Raw genomic sequence first — 16,590 nt, forward strand, 5'->3', positions numbered from 1 at the left:
TCTTTGCCTTCCACTACTACTAGTAGTGGTGACATAGAGGAGGAAAAGAAGACACAGGCCCGTGAGCAGGCTGGACAGATCCACAAGAAGTGAAAAACCTCCGGGCATACACAGTCAACACTTTGATTGACTGAGGCTTTGATACTTTCACAGTATTAATATAAAAGCTAGACCTGCTTTATAATCAAACAACACATGGACATCTGCCTTTAGACTGTATGGGACCTTTAATTGGCTAGCTAGCTACAGTTGATAAAATCTGGCAGGTTTAATTTCAGCTGCCAAAATCAAATCAGTGATAGGCTAAAAATGAGAAGTAGCTTTTCTGTAACTGTGTGAAGTCAATGTTTCAAAAGTGACTAAGGATTACACATGGTAAATTCAGCATCATTATCATTATATGTACATAAATACCATACAATGGCTTAACAGACATAACAACAGTAACAACGAAAGAAGTAGTTTTGTGAAAAATGAAAAACTGAGAGCGTCTGAGAGAAGGTCAGACGCTTTACTTTCACACCTCCTTAAACCAAGCCAATCACTGCATAACGTAGGCATGATTGTCAGCTTTTCTGTTGGAAAATGACAAAGAGTGTCAGATACAGCTCCGCCCAACTCCACTATGGAAAAGAGGGTTTTCAGAGGCTGTGAGACAAGCTGACAAGTGCTTTGTCTGAAGTATACGAAGGCCGTTAAACTCAGAGAAAGCCAGAACATTAACACCCTCGTGCAATCTCTTGAAAATATCTGAGTTCAGGTTTAGATTCCCACAGAAATCTATCATCCAAATGCGTCATCCATCATACATAATGTAGTACAAAACAACCCCAGCTCTGCCAAAGCTCCATGGGATAAATAGGAAATGGCACAGAAATGACAGTCAAATCATTTTAATGTGCTCGTGGCTACAGTCCCTCAGTGCCATCTTTGGCTCTACCCAGACCATGAAGCTTACTATCAGTCAATTTGATGACTGAAAGCGACTTTGAACACGGAACATGCAAAGGATCAACCTTTATTGATCCGGGCTACATAATAGTGGTGAGGCCAGGCCAGTTGGATGGCAGCAGGAATGCATGCAGTCCAGTGGGCTTGTCGGTCTCGGGTAAGAGCATCAGTGTGTTAATGCGGTGGCACTAATGCGCTAGACGGCCTAAAGGAGCATTAAGGCAGGGATGACTGAGTGTTAAGCCTAAATCAAGCAGCTCAGCCATTATAAGCTGGACTCTATCTGCTGGATATCTATCAGTATGGACTGGACCTCACTTTGGTTTGTTCTAAGATAACCTCTTTCAAAAGGTTCTCCAAAACAAATGCATATATTCTTCTCAGCAAAGTCCTCATCCACATAGACTGTAGACTGTAGAGCATCCAACATACGGAAACTTTCTGAACAGTAGGTTTTCATAAAGGAATCCCATTCTCTTCTTGCTAAGTATTTCTATTAATAAAATCAGCTGAGCAGTTCAGCAGGGTCTGATTGTATTTAGAGAAGTGAATGGCTCATACAAATTATACTCATAATATACAGGAGTCTATTATAGACAGAGGTAAGCCTTTGGACATTGTCTGTGTGCCGCATGCTAAACTATGCTGTGCTGTTTCAACTAGCCAGTCACATTTTTCTCTGCGATGATGAACAGCCTGCACTGATACAGGTGAGTCCCAGAGTCAGTGGAGGATGACCAGCAGCCCCTCTGGGTCACTTCATGTAACCTCATTAATCAACTGTTTTGGCAGCAGCCAGATTTCAGAAAAATCATGTAAATTAAGCATTCAGGTCTCTTTGACCTCAGATTCAAGAGATAACCAAATCCTGAGAACTTTGACATGAAAACCCTTAAATGAGTTTTTGAAAGTCTTGTGTATCTAGACAATAGCCATCCAAAGTCCCACTTAAAAATATACAATAACCACCAAGCCTGTTTCCTCGACTGGAATACAAATATGCACACCAGCATCCTACAGACCCTGTCCTCTTACTGTGCCATCACTCCTCCAATCTTCTCACCAGAAAAAAAACTACAAAATGCAGAATTAACTTACTGACCAACTTTATGTAAACTGAGATTTTGCATATTTGTACACATTATCAGTTTCACTGTTTTATCCCGATTTCTACGGCCTGTTGTGTGTATGTAAATAGAGTCACTGTTCCACCATCATCATTATTTATTTATTATTTTATTCACCTGTGGTTAAAGCATTAAATTAAACAGGTTAAACCTCTTAAGTCAATTCACTTTAAACTCTTAATACTTCTACGTGCATGTGCACGTAGAAGTATTAAGTATTAAAAGTGTTACACACTTTTGTGTAATGTTAAACTTTTGTGACAGGTGCAGTGTAATAGCAGTTGTTGGAGCAGAGTAAAGAACACTATGATTTATGAGTTCTGACCTATTGCACTGGTCTGCATCTAACAAGACTGAGTCAAAACCTAGTATATATCTGGACTACATGTGGTCAATGTGCCGAATTGAGGACGTAGTTGAAAACTGTTGTGGAACCACTGTAAACAATTGAAGTCATTGTGTCATATTTGCATTCAGCCTAGTGTTTCAGCTCTTTATCTGTTTATGTCCACGCACTGTGCTCACATATTCAGTATTTTAATACAGCTGTTGTCATTTACATTTCTGTTTCTGTTGTCATGACAACGGAACAAGACTGAAATACTGACTGAAACGCAGCCCATTAAGACTGCATGTTAACTTCCAAGCCATTTCAAAGCTGCTGCTAAAAGTCTGACAATATCACCAAACACATGAATTAAAGACAAACATGACAAACTGTGATTTCAGATATATTTACTTGTAAAATGATCACTCAGAGAGAAATTCAGAAGCGACAGAACATTTTTCTTATTTTGTATCTCACACAGCACGCAGCCTTTAGATTTGGGTCTAGGCACTTTTTTGAAAAAAGTTTCTAAATCTAGCGACAGATGCACTAAGTTCACCAGCTGCAGGCTGTAAACTCCCCTCTAATAGACACTGCTTGTGCCAATTCATTTTGAAAGAGCAACGGCCAATGGTGAACTCCAACTCAGTCACAGGTCATACAGCTGACCAATGGTGGAACTATGATTGTTATTTTTATTCATTTACTAAATCATACACAGACATTTGTGATTACAGGGTTAGCCCCGATGTTGCAGTCCAGCCAATAATCTACTATTTGACGCATGGCCTGTTTATATACTGTCCTGTTCTGAATCAAGGGTTTCAGTTGACTATCCTAGAACAACGATTACTTTTTTCAGATGTAAAAACAATCTTTCCCCTAAAGAAAAAAAAAAGCTTTCAGATGAATGAATAAATTCCACTGATACATCTGATGACTATAAAGTGAATAATATGTGGATAAGCATAAACATGAGTATGTGTTCATCTGTGTCTCAGGCAGATAATTCAGATTCAGTGGCTGCTTTATTATGTTATTCATCTTTATACTTGCTCTGTGTTGAAGTTAGGACAAAAATAGACAGCTGAATTGAGTTCTCTCAGCAGACATGAGCCCCGCAGTCTCCACACACACACACACACACACACACACACACACACACGCACACGCACACACACACAATTTCAAGCACTTTCATGCAGGTAAGTGTGAGCACATCCTGCAGAGTGCTATAAAACAGGGCACACGCACGAGCATGCCTGCACAAAAGATACCCACATTCCAATACATTAACACACTGACACATGCAGACACACCCACTTGCACACAAATAAATACCCATGAAGATGACATACACACACACAGTTTAATAATAAATATGCATACATATTCACATGTATGCAAACAAAACTCAAACAAACAGAGTTATCTCAGCTGAGACACACACACACACAGACACACACCCTGGAGCCTTGATGAGTGACAGTGGAATTTTCTAACTGGGGGGGGGGGGGCAGCTAGCCGAGCATGAAATTAAAGCCCCAACTGTCAACCTGAGGACAGTCGGGATGAGGACGGATGTGTGTGTGTGTGTGTTTCTGTTAAAGTGCGTGATGGTTGCATCGAGGCAGGTAGGCTATGTGACCATAGACGTCAGCTGAGGTGTCTCACTCTGTCATAGAGATCAATTTGTGATCTGGTGTTTAATCATCAGAACACATGCCGACGGCTGTTTGGACTTTGTGTTGAAACGCTCCGAAGCAACAAATAAGTGAGAAAAATAAATAAGGAACATCTGAATTTACTGATGTGATCCCTTGTGAGCTTACTCAATCAATATTTATTACAGGGAACAAAAGTCAGTGGCGAGAAACCGGAGCAGGTTCTTTCTTCAGGGACAGAGTGAAGACACAGAGTCTGAAGCTTTAAGGCTGAATGAGGCAGACTTTGTGGACTTGACTCATACAAATCCTCTGGGACTAATAACACTGCAGCCTTTATCTGTTCTGAACCACAGCACCCAGAAATCCATCTGGGCTCCTGTCATAGCCACTGTTCTACTTTTTTTATTTGTATCATCTTTTCATTTTGAGTGTAATTGCTCTTTAGATTTATACCTTTCTTTCCGACAGTTCTACTTTGTCTTAATGTCCTCTTGTAAAACACCTTGAAAGCTCAGCTCTGTAATATTTATAAGTTCTTTAAATTATGTTTGGCTGCATGAAACCAATTTAATTTTTCTCCATTTTACACCCAGGAATAAGAAACTACAGGTAATGTTACTGCATGAGGGGCAGGCAAAGAAAATAAACCATACCCATGCTAAAATTCAGCAGGATCCGCCCTTTAAAAAAAAAGGGTTAACAACCTCAATTTCCTAATTAATAAAATGTTCTCTCACTAAATCATCCGAAGGCTGCCAAACTCTTCAGCACAGGCGCGAGAGTGAAGAACGAGAGTGACGGGAAGGATGCTGAGGGGAAAATAAAGAAGCGCTGTGTTGCTCCCTGCTGGTCCATTAGAGTGACTCAGTGTCAGCAGTAATGAGGAGGAGTGGATAGACTGCCTCTACACAGAGAGATGTTTCCCTCTCTACGCAGTGTTCCTTCTTTATTATAACAAGACGAAAACCTAATAAAAACTCATCATCTCGTCTTATTGTCTGCTCTTAAACAAATACTGGAACATTATGGTTCAGACAGTGCATAAATCATGACAGATAAAAACGATATAAAAAGCGTTATTAGAGGTAATAAAGGCTGAAATAGACAGAGGGATATAAACAAGGGGGAAAAACAATTATCCACATGTAGTATCTTATGATTTCTAAATGATTCAAGAGCTTCAGAAAACCTCCAGGCCACAAGATTTAGACTCTTTTGAACTGAATTTTAAAGTCACACAACTACCACCAGAAAAGTGAAGAAAGGACTCCATCTGCTGGTGGAAGAGGGAGGTGTAGTGGATTCAGCCAGAATTAAACATACTGTATATAAAAGATAAAATATTTTTTCTCATTGTATTCAAATTCCACCACAATACCCGGACCAATGATGATCTGATCCTGCTCACAGCATTGTCTGTGTAAAGCCCGTTATAGCATATTCATAGATCTATTAAAAACACATCAGTGAGCCACAGCGCTGTGATGGGCTCCTTTAAATACCATCAACATACACATTGTAGTTTATTTTGACTCAATCCCACATACTGTACACCATCCTGCTGCTATTAAACTCAAAACAGCACCAAATGTGTATTAATCCACAGCTGAAAATAGTCCTCTGCAAAATCTACTTAACTGTATACAATATGTGTGACACATTTACAGCAGTAATATATGGGCTTGTAGTAAAAATGTCACATTTATCCATGAGTAAAATAATTAATAGTTGCAGCCCTATATAGATTCACTTCTGAAGAAAATGCAGACTTTGTTTTAAAAGGTAAATGACACAGGTTCATATAAAGGAAATAGCTTATGTGACAGTGAACATCTGTATGCAGACTGCAGCTTCTGATACCTCTCTCCTCCTCTGCAAACTATCCTGTCCTTCTCACCTTTAAAATGTGTACAATTGGAGGCTGTGGTTTCCAAAAGCATTTGGTTCCAAATGAGTGTGAGTGTGTGTGGGGGGGGCCTGTGCCAGTATTTTATGTGTGTGACAGCAGAGAGGTACCAAGGACAGGTTGTCAAAGTGCTGAGTGCCCTGCAGGCGTTTGCCAAGATCTGCTGTGCCAGCACAGAGGAGAGCGTGTGCCAGCTCAGAGCACCCCCTGCCACAAATCATAACACTGACACACTGCCAGCCTCTGTGTGTGTGTGTGTGTGTGTGTGTGTGTGTGTGTGTGTGTGTGTGTGTGTGTGTGTGTGTGTGTGCATGCGTGTGTGTGTGAGTGTGTGTGTAGCATTTGCGTCACATTGGTGAAAGGACTGTGTTAAAACCAAAGGCGAAAATTATAGTCTGGACTCTAAGTAGTGGATGGACTGAGATGCCAGGGAGGACAGGAAAATGGAATTGCAATCAATAAGGACTCCATTTCACACACACTTACACACACACACACACCAAATGTAGGGCAGAGTTTGTAGACAGTAGACAGGAGTGAGGGTGAAATTCCAGCTGAGAGACTAAGGTGAGTCACCACACTGCAGTGGTCATAGCAGGGCAGCCACACCCAGGCACACTGACTGCAGCAGGCAGTATGGAGGGTAGACGATGTTTGGTCATGCCAAGCCCTAAAACAAACTGATCAATCAAACCACCGCCCTATACTCAGAGTGGCCAATCAGCCGTGGAGTGAATGCTTGTTTAAAAAAAAAAAAAATCAATAACAGCTAATACACTGCCTCTGTTGTGTTTGCAGAGCACTGCATCCTGCAGAGACATCCATGTTCAAACTCAAGGAGAGAACATGAAGTTGACAAGAACAACTCCAGGTCCACTTACAGAGTTTCAGTGGTGAAAAGCCAATGTGTATTTTAAGGTGCGGTGAAACAATGGCAAATGTTTTCAGGGATAATGACAAAAAAATTCTTAATGTTTTAGTTCAAAAAACTTAAGAAACAAATGATACTTGTGCCTATGTGTCCATGTTGCCATGGTAAAAATGTTAACCTGCTGGTAGGTCATGAAACTGACAGCTCTACACTGCAGCTGCATCACAGACTGTATCACAGCCCTGAACCATTCAGATCAATTCACATCTTGTAGGCTAATGCTCCAAAGGTTCAGCCAGGAGATTCTGACCACTATTCAATACATATGAGTTGTCAACATCACTCAACAGCTGCCTTGCTAACTGCTAACTACTGTATATCCGTCTGAAAATGGTGTGATGCAATAGTTTATCCAACAGAGACACACTACTCTGTCTTACACTGTATCTACACAGAAGGTGAAGCATGAGCAGCACGTTAGCAGCAGCAGCTCCAGTGCTCCGTGTTTATCTACACAGGAGGCGTTCAGGGACAGTATAGAGTTTTAGGTCACTCTCAAGAGGTCGAAAAGAACAGTTTCCTCTATAATTTTCAAATACAAAAATAATTGTTTATCAAGTAGAGCACCTTGGAGACTGTGCTGTAAAAAACAAGTCCGTAGGTCATCTGTGGCGCAAGTTATTACGACCCATAGTCATGTTTTGTTGCTAGGCGACATCTAGTGGCCGTTATAATTATGACATGAGCAAAGGGAAAAGTAAAAAAAAAACAGAGTACATGTCAGGACGAGGTTGTGGTGGATAGATTATTATTACACAGGAGAGCGGTGTTCAATTCCCATGTGAAAGTAGCAATTTATATTGTTTCAATTATCCATGACTGTTCAACAAAGTTAACCATGTTATTATTGTTACCATGGTAACAAAGATCGTCAAATGTTACGGATGTACTTGTTTTAACACAAGACACTATCTTCTCCTACACCTAACCAAGTAGTTTTTGTACCTATGTTATTGTAACCATGACAACCATGGTCTGGTATGGGCACTATTTCAGGAGTTACTCCTATGGGTGGTATCAGAGGGTTGAAAAAAAACACCTATATGGTCGTTCAGGTTGGAGGACTGGTTGGCAAGTGTAAGAAGTACAAGCACTGACATGCAGAGACTTCACCAAGACAACAGCCAAGAGTTTACCTGTGTAGTTCAGCAATCTCATGGATGTTAACAACAGTTATATTAAGATAAAGTTGCATAAACTTTAGAGATTGACAGGACAGACAGGCTGAATCCTGCAGGTCAGAGTTTTAAAGTGATGTAAAAGGATCTTAAAATGATGATGTCTGGAAGTTTAACTGTAGAGTCAGACAAATCAGGTGTCTGTTACTCACAATTAACAACTTCCAACCTTCCCACTGCCTACCTGCCTGAAACTGAATCAGTCACCTATTTGTCAAAGTTGCGCAGAATGGAGAAACACACACCGGCTACAGATCATTTAAACAACAACATTCAAGACTTTTTCTGTTGTTGTTGTTGAGCTTCCTCACAGACTTCACATTAATCATCTACAGGTGATTAAATGAACCAGCGACAAATGTCAATACAGTCGACACAATGATCAACAGCCACTTTATAAACCTTCCATCTCCTGCAGCTCGTCCACCCGCACAGGTGTTTTCACTGGTGTTGGCTGATCAGACCTCTTCTCAGTACAGTGTGTGGTGCTGGGGCTGTCACTGATTCAAAAAGTCAAGTTCCAACAAACTCAAACTGACACTTAATCCATTGGAATTAATTCAAACTCAACCAATACAGCAGGGTGGAGTTGGTTCAACCTCACTACAGCTCTAATCAGCCAGAGAAATCAAAAACATCCCAGTGGCTGTGCAAAGCCTATAAAACACATATCATCATTATTATTATTATTATTATTATTATTCATTTATTTATTTAATTATATATATATTTTTTTTTATCATTATTGTGTAAGTTGTAGTGTAAATTGTGGCTATCAGAATTCAAATCACAATTTTGATATGAAAATGATTAATTGAAACTGCAATTTCAACATAAATATTAATTGGATTTTTACTGTGACTATCTTGATTGATGTGTCAATAAACTGACGATCTACACTTAGGTAGTTTCTACAACTTTGGTGTTGCTGTTTACATCACTATTCGAGTTTACCTAATTATAAATTATTAATGATGATAAACTGAATATGCATAAACCTCAGTGATACAAGCATCTGTTCCCTGGGCTTTTTTCTTTTGTAGTCTGTCAAATGAGATTTGGTGAGAACAACCTGTGTTCAAGTTCTTTATCATTTACACTTGAAACTGACACAGTGTCACTAACAATATGAAGGTACAGTAAGAATTTGAAAGTGGCCATGATGTGATTTCTTCACTAACCAATCTAACAATACGTTGCTGTGGTCTTACTGTAGGTATTACACATTTACTCAACACAAATAAAATCACATAATTGATTTCATGTTTCAGGCTTTTCACAGAATCATGTCTCTCCTGTATAAAAATAGCTGTGACATAGTCAACGTGACTCATAGGGCACGGCTGGGTGCTGCTGCTTTATGACTCACATAAGCAAACATGCTATAGGCTGCAGGGTGCTGTGTCACTGACTGATGGAGGAAACACAAGGCAGTGGATCAGATTTTAATGAGCTAAAAGAAAAAAATGGTTAATTACTTGATCAACTGCTCTGATCATAGAGTAAGAATCAGCAGTAACGGGACAGATACAGAATGAAACGTTTATCTATGTGTGAAAATACTGTATGAGCCTGTGTTGGAGCAACGGCCAGTGCAGCTGCGTCACACTTGAGTTGGAAATAAATCAGCTTCAGACTTGACTTGGACTCATTACACAATGACTTATGAACAGTAGGAGCCTTTTAACTGTTGTGGCTTTTATGTCGGACGCATAAGCTGCAAACAGAGCTTAAGCCTATGTTTGATTTTTACTTTCAAGTGTCTTTATTGAAAAGCAAACTTGACATTTGCTTGTTGACAGGGTTACAAGACACGTCAGCTGAGATTATTTGTTGGTTTATCTGATCTGATAGTCAGCCCCTCTCAGCTATGTTTTCCTCAGGGAGTGAAAGTCTCTGAATCACCTGCTAGATCATAAGCCACTTCATGTGCCATGTAATACTTATGCTTATGGAAATCTGATCAAAATTAAAACATTACAATAATTTCCTTGTCACGTTGTTTACAATAAACAATAGTTCCCATTAATTCTACAATGAATACATGAATAAAACCCATCCATTGCAACAGAGACACACAACTGGCAGATGTGAATCAGTTCATTTATTCATTCATTAATTCGCGCAACCCATATTACTTAATTGTTATTATGTTATGAACTTAATTAGAACTGATTAACAATTTGGAGGCTTTTAAGGACAGGTGGTTCTATTCATTCTTTTCATGTTGACGCTTCATGTTTGATATACTTGCTCTTTAGCAGCTAACCTGTTCATTTTGTAATAAAAGTGCAAATTTGGTTCATATATAACTTAATATATATATTAATTCATTTGTTACCCATAGTGCTTATCTTTAAAAGACTGCAGGGGGGGGGGGGCAATCCCCGCTGACATTGGGCAAGGGCGAGGTACACGTTGGACAGATTGCCACAGGTGTCACAGGACTGACAATTTAGTGTCACCAATTAACCTACATGTCTTTGGATATTGGGAGGAAGCTGGAGGACCTGGAGGAAACCCACCCAGGAGAACTTGCAAACTCCACAGGTTTGAACCAAGAACCTTCTTGCTGTGAGGCGACAGTGCTAACCACTGTGCCGATCCCTGTCCTAGCTGGTATGTATATCCAATTTATGGTAAATTGGAGTAAAAACCTTCATGTTTTACTGTGGCTGTGTTCTATGTTAAATCTTAACTTGCATAGGCTTTCAGAGAAAAAACAAGAGCAAACACCTGTATTTACTGTATATGCAGTAAACATTTCGCAGGATGTTTTGTTGTGTCAAAGGTGGTTAAAGTGGAGAAGGACATGGGAAATGTGGATAACAGAGAAGACAAGTCATAGAACACCTACTGAATAAGTAATTCCCATTAGTTTAGGTGATTAACTACATTTAGCAATGAGCACAAACACACACGCACACGCACACACACTCACACACACGCACACACACACACATACACACACACACACAGTACTTAAGGTTTACAGGAACAATGCCCCATAAATACGGTAAATCAGCTCACATGAGAAAGAGACACATTCTCCACATTAACCACTTTAACAAAGCACAACAGCAAATACAGCCACTCTGCACCCGGCAGGCATCAGTGAAGGTTTGTTTACAAGGCTTTCATTATCAAACGATTATTTCCATTATGAAAATCATATTGACAAAAACCTTTAATTGTGTGTCCTGTCAGTCTAATCACAAAGGAAAGCCTCGTTTTGCAGAAGAATGATGTTGTGTGTGTTGAACCACAGCCAATTCAAATACTCCATTTACAGATAAATCTGACCAGTTGATTTGACATATAAAAAATAATAAACAAAATACACAAATAAATAGGGGAGTGAGAGAAGATTAAAATCCTGAGCAAATATTAACTATAGCTCAAGAAATCTACCTTCTCTTCAGCCAACTGGGGCTGTACCAGAACCAAACACCAGCAGGGGAACTAGAGACAAAGCAAATAAACTACAGACCTACAAGTCATGGCAGACACCATGTTATTAGTGTAAGACTGATGCATTCACACAGTGTCAGCAGAACGGGAAGAACAGAAAAGAATTGCCTAATTCTGACTCGGGTTCAGGCATTGTTTTAAGGTGGTAAGCCTTATGTCTGGTTCATACTTCTGCGTAGGATCAATGCAGAGCCAACGCTATTGTGGGTATTTATACTCGTGCGCCGGTGTGTCTGCATCACTCTGCAATTACAACACCAAAACGATAGTTGGCGCTGGGGTTTCCATTTCACTGTGTGTGTACTTCAAAAAAATGCTGACTGAAACTGAGCGAATCAAGCTGGAGCTGGAGCTGGAGCTAATAAACAGTTACTTTAACTTTGATTACAGCAAGGAAGAAAAGACATCTGAGGAGATGGTGTGTACGACCACTGAACTGACCGAGTTTTCAGTGCTTGTCCAGTCACTTAGAGACATGGACAAGAAAAGCTACCAAGCAGAACAATCACACTTGTCACCGCGACATGTAATTACATTTCTATGGAGGTGCACGTGAGGCTACAGCATAGGGTACAGCACAGGGTACACAGCTACGCCATATCTATGGTGTCAATTCAACGTATAAACAAGGCTTTAGTGCCAACCTTTAAGTCACACGAACTATTTTTTTTGTTGTGTTACATATTTATAGCAGCAAACCAGATACAGATAAACTATAAAATGAGCTGAATGGTTTCTATTAGAGTTGATACTGGATTTTATTTTGATACTGTAACAGTGGTTGCAGCCATTCTGCAAACAGTCTGTTGACATGTATGTGATTCAGTCAGATAAACATCTTGAGAGAACTTATTTGTATTTGTTTTCATGAACACTGGAGAGAAATATCAATAAGTGGAGAATAGTGTTGTGAACATGGAAATGTTTGAACAGTTAAATGATATGCGATCAATTATGAGCACTCCGCATTAAACTAAATAAACTGTTAAAGTTGTTTCAGACATGGTTGTTTGTATTGTGTTAGTGCAACTTAAAAGATTTAAAGCCATCAGTCTCATTAAATGAACTGAGCAGCCACAACTAAGTTTGGAGTCACACCTAGAATGTAGAGACAAATCTTAATGGAAGAAAACTGAAATGGAAGCATTTGTATAAAGCAGATGTATTCAATTAGTTTTTATTCTCTCGCCCAGTCAGCTGGCCCTGTTTGCTATACATTGCTGAGAAGTAGATAATGTGACTTTGTCATTGCTTAAATAATTTGAACCAATAAAGTGGCCAAGGGATGAAATTAAACATGTCTATCATTGACAAACATGTTTGGCCAAGATTTTATCACAAAATGATGTCTGGTCTCACACACACACACACACACACACACACACACACACACACACACACACACACACACGTTAGTTGCTGTAGCTAGTAACATTACTCCTAAACAAAAAGTCCTGCACTAAATACCATTTACTATTTGTACAAAATCATCATATGTAGTACCTCTCTCTTTCTCACACACACAGCTTGCTGGCGGCTAAGTTAACACTAGCTTACTAGTGTCTCAAGATTAACACTGAAACTGCATCTAACCCAGCAAAGGTTCAACAGCTGCAATAAATGACTGTTCTTTTTTAAATGTTTTTCATTTTATTTATTTGTCCAATAAAATCATACGTTCAACTTTATCTGCATTGAGCTGTGATTATCTACCTGCTGCTTCAGCTGCACCTCTGCTCCACTGCCATTTTCTTTTCTAATGAACTTTGACCTAGATCTAATAGCGATGTCACGGTCCTCCAATTAACCATTAAAGCTCACACTTTGGTCTGGAGGCCGCAGCCAGACCCTTCCTGGGTTTCCCAGTAACATCATCAGTGAGATGCACACATAGGCAGAAAATGACTCAAAAAGCTTACGAGGAGCTCAACATGTATTTTTTCCTAAAACTGCACCAATCACAAAAATATTAAGTAGAAAATGTTCACTGTCTCAAAAAGGACACCTGCCTGTTAGCTCAGAGAGCAGAATTAGCTGTTAGCTCCAATGATTTGATAAGAGTCATGGATTTCATGAAGGCTGTTGGTGGTTTTTCGCTGAAACAGCAGGGATAAACACCCGTTGTAAGGTGAGACAGCTCACACTGTTACTGTGTGTTTATGGCTGTTTAATGAACATTGTTAAGGCTCTGTGTTTGACATGCCTTTAAAGTTTCAATTTGGGAATCTGTGACGGCTGATAGAGAACAGACTTATGACTGTGGATGGAAAATGTATCACGTTGTTCATAATCATGAAGCTCGGCCTGTTTACACTGCCGTCACCACTGACATGAGTTTCTGCATAAGTGTGTGTTTTGAACGCACACATATTATTTCTCTATACCTATGGAGCTAACTTTGTGTATAGCCTCATTCATCATTACAACTGCTTCTATAGCTGCTGTATCTCACTGGAATAGGTCATGTAAGCTGTCTATTAAAGGTGGCATGTGGTTATAAAATAATCTGCCATTGTAGAATTGCGTTTTTCTCCCCAATGCTGCACACAAATCCTTGATTGTTTTTAAGCAGGAAAATAAGGGGTGCCACCATAAGGCCAAAAAATAAACATAAATACATTTCTCACTTGTGGATTGTTTTCTAAAAGGAGAACACAGGACAAGTGATTTACACAATATAGTCATGTTATTCTGTAGCAGAAAATAACTATTTGATTTCAGTTGGACTTTAAAGCTACACTGACCATTTCTCTATGAAAACTGAGCAAACTCAGACTTTACTTAATTTAAATATAATGTGTTTGTATTGCTTCTGCAAACAGAACTGTGTGTAATCTAGGTTTAGGTTTACACCTTCAGACACAACACCAGGCTAGGATCATGAAATGCTATTTTCTATTCAGATTAACATCACGGATACAACTAAAATTTCACTTAAACAGAGAAAAAAAAGCAGCATCAGCAGCAATTTGTGGCAAATCAAGATCGAAACAGATTGGCTGACTGAGGGAGGTGTGGTACTACAGATTACACTTGTCAGATGGCAGCATAGGCATGGTGTTGACGCAAAAGGAATTTAATCTCAGTCATAGGTAGCCCCGATATGAGCTGTTCAAAATCCACTCAAAAGTCTGGGAATTTCATGCTCCCACACGTAGACCTAGGTTTAGACGTTTAGCCAACGGTCACGAACATTTGCTAGATCAATTGTTTAAAACATTATTACATTAATGTGTCATCTTTAAATTGATACAGGTCTATTCGGGTATTTCTGGCATTCATTAAAAGGCATAAAGTTTACATCTTGTTGTAATACAGTATTGTTGAATGAATTTCATGTATGCCGAATTGAAGACTGGTTCCTAACGTGTTCTGAAACATATTCTATCAAAATGTAATTTAGACTCTGTGCAATTAAATATTAAACTTTTAAATTTTTGAATGGAGTTTGGGTGGCGGTTGCTCTGCACGAGGGCATCGCCAGTGAGATGTGAGGTGTTGGCTGCAGCTGCAAAAAACCTACAGTATATGATGCTGATGTGTTTTTCTGACATTCAACGAACGATGTACATCTCTAATTTAATGTTGCCTACACAGGACACGCATGTTTTCCGCTCATAAATAATCCAGTCAAGGACATGACACCGATACTGTCGGGCAAACCTGTGTCAAATCAGCAATAGTTAAACAATATAAAACCGGAATAAGCGGCCGTCTGATCAAAATAAAAGCACATTTTAAGAGCCACAAAAAAAACATGCATTAGTGATCAATTCAAATCACAGCATTCCCTATCATATACTCTGTTGCTAGTATTCAGTGTAATTTCAACTATAAACCCCGTTTTACATAAATAATCATAATAATAAGGCTAGTCCAAGTGTTAATTCATAGCTCATAGCTCGCCTGAATTTACAATACATGTATAACAATATCATTAAAATACTTCACTAATATACTTAAAATATACTTAAAATACTAATAATATAATTATCTGCCAACATGGCACATTACTTGTGACATTTCCCACCTCATTTTTTTTTTATTGTTAAAAAAAAAGTAATGCAAGCACCCAGTGAGGATTTTACTTTGAAAGTGCCAAACGGAAGTTATACGTATTTTGTTGCAACTTGAACAAATATCGCTAAATATTATTCATTTTGTCTTAATTCTGACTGGACAAACAATAACCCATAATGTTTGCATTGTACAATACAAATATACGCAATGAAAAAAATAATTTTAATCCGTATTACGCAATTTGTTATTCAGCAACAAGGCTGAGACGATGTGAGCCTAGCTAAACATAAGTGACTCCCATCTCAATAACGTTGCAATATGTTGCTAGTTTTAGCAAGCCGTTAGCTACCAAGTTCCCACATCATTTCATCTTTTCGCCCTCACATTTCTGACAGAGGTTTACAGCAAAGACTGTCAGGGTTACCTTTTGCCTCACAGTCAGCACAGTACTTGTTGTCTTCTTCTCTCAGCAGTTTAGACAGAATGGCCTGATGCTGCTCATTCAGTTTCTGGGCTTTTTCTCTCTCTGACCGTGTCGTCATTTCGCCAAAGTTTGGAAGTTAGTCCTGCTTGTTTAGAGCCGATAAAAACCACGGAGTCCTCAACTTGTCTTAGAAAGGGTGGGACATCCCCATGTAGCCGCACAGTACCGCCTGTATTCAGTTAGCTTGCAACCTGCTAGCAAGGTAATATGGATCCAGGGCAGCATCATCCCTGCTGCCTTCAAGAATGTCGGAATTTTACAATTGCGCTTGAATCAGAATCAGCATAAAACGGAAATAATTCCAGTAGACAGAGAGGAGATGGGGACACTGGTAATGGTTGTAGTAATTATCAGTAATTGCAAATTGTAAATTCTGATTTTATCCAATATTAGTGTGTCTAAATATTATGCAGGAGCAGCATCTTGTTTTGAAAGTCTAATTGGACTGACTGTTTTTGTTTGTTTCCATCTGCTGCATCTCAATCTGAAGGAGTCACTCAACAACTGTGGGGTTGCTTCCAACAAGC

General features: G+C 39.2%; 1 protein-coding gene across 4 annotated transcripts in view; it reads right to left on the reverse strand.

The window, feature by feature from the left end:
* The window catches only part of LOC111669530 (stromal membrane-associated protein 1-like), a 112,594-nt gene extending 96,310 nt beyond the window's left edge, over positions 1 to 16,284 (reverse strand). For all 4 annotated transcript variants that reach the window (XM_087179155.1, XM_023425873.2, XM_023425874.2 and 1 more), the window contains exon 1: positions 16,004 to 16,284. In XM_087179155.1, coding sequence (XP_087035281.1) covers positions 16,004 to 16,121 — 118 coding nt within the window. In that variant the 5' untranslated portion in view covers positions 16,122 to 16,284. The remainder of the gene's footprint in view (positions 1 to 16,003) is intronic.
* Positions 16,285 to 16,590: the final 306 nt, after the last annotated feature.

This window comes from Seriola lalandi, unplaced genomic scaffold, assembly GCF_002814215.2.
Source record: "Seriola lalandi dorsalis isolate HSWRI2012SDOR001 ecotype SW California unplaced genomic scaffold, Sedor1 jcf7180002054795, whole genome shotgun sequence".
NCBI classification, from domain to species: domain Eukaryota; kingdom Metazoa; phylum Chordata; class Actinopteri; order Carangiformes; family Carangidae; genus Seriola; species Seriola lalandi.